Source organism: Notothenia coriiceps, unplaced genomic scaffold (assembly GCF_000735185.1).
Source record: "Notothenia coriiceps isolate Sejong01 unplaced genomic scaffold, NC01 NC01_scaffold00038187, whole genome shotgun sequence".
Taxonomy (NCBI): Eukaryota; Metazoa; Chordata; class Actinopteri; order Perciformes; family Nototheniidae; genus Notothenia; species Notothenia coriiceps.
In genome coordinates this window covers 1-3,356 of record NW_011370888.1, presented here as the reverse complement: position 1 = coordinate 3,356, position 3,356 = coordinate 1, and the positions used below count along the sequence as shown (strand labels likewise).

At 39.8% G+C, this 3,356-nt stretch overlaps 1 protein-coding gene across 1 annotated transcript; it reads right to left on the bottom strand.

The window, feature by feature from the left end:
* Nucleotides 1-866: 866 nt before the first annotated feature.
* LOC104968013 (H-2 class I histocompatibility antigen, L-D alpha chain-like) lies at nucleotides 867-3,343 on the bottom strand. Its single transcript, XM_010797549.1, has 3 exons — nucleotides 3,135-3,343; nucleotides 1,891-2,163; nucleotides 867-1,204 (listed from the first exon to the last, which is right to left on the bottom strand). Exons 1-3 carry the CDS (start codon nucleotides 3,187-3,189, stop codon nucleotides 882-884), a joined length of 651 nt encoding a protein of 216 aa, XP_010795851.1. The 5' UTR covers nucleotides 3,190-3,343; the 3' UTR covers nucleotides 867-881.
* Between the last annotated feature and the right edge of the window lie 13 nt (nucleotides 3,344-3,356).

Sequence of the window (3,356 nt, the reverse complement as noted above, 5' to 3'; positions counted from 1 at the left end):
TTCACTGGCTTCCAGTAACTGCTAGAATCCACTTCAAGACACTGGTACTTGCGTACCATGCTGCGAATGGATCTGGCCCTTCCTACATCCAGGACATTGTTAAACCGTACACCCCAGCACGTGCACTCCGCTCTGCATCAGCCAAACAGCTCGCTGCACCCGCACTGCGAGGGGGACCCAAGTTCCCATCAGCAAAAACACGTGGGTTTGCTATCCTGGCTCCAAAATGGTGGAATGAGCTCCCCATTGAAATCAGGACAGCAGAAAGCTTACACATCTTCCGGCGCAGACTGAAAACTCATCTCTTTAGACTCCACTTCGAGAGATAGAATTACTAACAAAGCACTTATATACTAATAAAGGACTGGCTTATCTAAAGCCAGTTGAGTAGCACTTGAAATGTGTGGCTCTATGAAACCTGATGTACTTATATGATTCTGTTTTCTTCAAGGTTGTATCTTCCTGGTCGAATGCACTTATTGTAAGTTGCTTTGGATAAAAGCGTCAGCTAAATGCAATGTAATGTAATGTAATGAAAATGGGATCTGGCAAAAATCTTTGTCTTAAAAAAAAGGCTAGTATTCTTAAATGTGTTGTTGTGATAGGCGAAAACTTCAGAATATTTTTTTACCACCAGTCAAATGATGGCGAATGTTTTGACCTAAATAGGGGTTTATAATATAGATGGTTTGCTTTCATCTACAATGATGGCAATTTGATGATAGTGTAGTGGCAGCCAAATGTTGCTTAAAGTAGGCATATGTATTATTCTGGGATTAGACAACCCTCAGCTGAATTTGTGGAAACCCCATTGTTTTTAAGGCTAGTCAATTTAACAATTTGCAAAGAGATCCTTACGTTACAAAAGTTATTTCTAATATCTAGAACAGAAATATAAATAATTTGAGGTCATACATACTGGCGTCAATTTTTTTTCCAAACTCCACAAACTTGCTCAACCAGTCCATGCACTCAGTCTCCAGGTAGCCTTTGGTGTATTCTTTCAGAACCTGGACTTCATCCCACTTCCTCTTAGTCGGCTCTGACGCGGCGGTTGGGGCCACCCAGGTGGAGTGGGAGTCGTCGAAGGACAGGAAGTCGGTCCCGTCGTAGCTGTACATGTCCGTCCCATGGCGGTACTGAAGCTTACCGTTAGGCTGCGTTTCGCCCTCACAGCCGTGCCTCCACTGCAGAATGTGGACGTCTGTAACGAGAGCGAGGGGCGGGACAGTGAGACAAGAGCCTAATAACAAGAATATGGTTTAATATATAGACATAAGTCTGTCTACTACAAAACTCTATTTCCTTTTACGCATTTACTAAGATCAAAAAGTCTGCCAGTAAACTATTTTAAAATTTGATTCAATTCATGCTCCTGCTATCAATATGAGACAATGTCATATGGCAATCTATGTCAACTAACAATGGAATAATTAAAAACTGAACTGTGCTCTAAAAAAAACATGTTCTTTATAATTAAAATACACCTCCTGTTGTTGGAGGACAAGTTGCTAGTCAAAGCAGCGTGTCACTAAAATAAGAACAACTGGTCCCCCTTAAATAGGCAACCCACCTTAAGTTAGCATGTTGTTGTTGCTAACTCTTCACTTAAAGCAGGAAGAGACAAGCAAGACACTGGCAATCACTTTGATAATTAAAACATGTGTTTCAATGGCTAGAAGTAATTGTTTGGATTCTACAAATGTTCTTTTCAAATGTCTCACTTGCTAATTGCCCAAGCAACAATTGCTAAAAAAGCTAGCACTCTTTAGTAAGGAGGTGCACTTTGATGGAAATGGTAAAACATGTGTGCCATGGTACAGGGGAATCCGAAGGTTGCATGGATGATGTTATTATAAATAATTATTTTGGCTCCTGCGTGGATCTTACCCGAGTCATTCTGTCTCATTCGTTTAATCAGGATGTCGATGTTGACTTTGAACCACTGCTGCTTGCTCTGGCGGGACTGTGTGCCTTTCTCCCAGTATTCTACTGGCATTTGCTTCTTCATAAAGTCCTGTTTGGGAACTTTCTTCTGATTATCGCTGTCAAAGTAGTCGATCATCTTGTTGTCCAGCAGCCCCATGGCGGTGAACTCATGGAGGCCTGGGAGTTCCACAGGTTTGGAGAAGGCTGTGTAGATGTAGGTGAGGGAATGCATCTCTGAGGGTCACACAGGGGGAAAGACAGACATATGTTTATTAGACAATGCAGATATAGGTATGTAGATTTGACTCTTAGGTTTCAAATGGGCTTCATCCATCCAATTACACTGTTACAAGTGAGTATTTTGACCATATCATCATTTGTATGCATATTTTTCTACTACAAGTGGAATAAACTTGAATGGGTAATGGATTTCAGCATATGAGAATTCATATTATACGTTCCTTATAATTGTGCACACAGTGTAGTTAGACAAACAGCAACTCCTTGTAAATGAGGAGGTTGACGTGTTTTGGTTTGAGAAAAATGACCTCCACAATTAATCAATTCTGTTCATAAACGTATCAACTATTTTTTATAAATTGTGAAATGTGTGTTGTTTAATGTGAAGGCAAGTGCAGTAAATAGAACTGAGTTGTATGGTTTCCTGTGATACTTCCGGGAAACAAACGACCACATTAAAAATCTGAGAAAAAGCTTTTGACAGTTTGCCATAAATGTCTTTTAATAAGAATTGCATTACAGAAATGCCAAAGATACATATGTTATGTTGTTTAAGACTGTTTACATGTTTTACTCGGGACTTCCTAAAAATGTTCACTTTTAAAAACAACTTAAAAACATTGAAAAAAAATCGTTATATGTTTTAAGGTTTAAAGAATTTGATTCAAAGAAACGTAAGGCTTATCTTGATTAACAGAATACCGACGCCATGTTGTACCCGCAGCTTCAATAAGCAACAGCTGTCAATCATGAAAAACTCAATCCAATTCTTGTTAGATTTATGTACTAGAGCTACAGAATATTTTTCTATTACCACCAATGAAGACACTAAACTTCTATTTTAACAAATTAAACGAAAGAAATGAACAGAAAAAACGAATTTCAAACGACGTCACAAACTCGTTTATTTTTGCTTTCACTTTCAACCTGACTTACATAAAGGTCTCAAAAAACTCTTAACTCACCGCAGTTTGCCACCAGTCCTGTCCCCAAAAGGACAAATACTGCGAGGAAATACATGTTCGCGTCGAACTAGGCACTCTTCGTTTCTAAAAGTCAAGTTGTATCCGAATGTAAAAACGACCCGTAGGCAGACTGCTGCAGACTGCTGCTCACTGCCCGCTCCCTGCTGCTGCTTCCTGCTTCTTCTGTCGTACTCTGCTCATGGTGCATTCATGGGCTGCCGT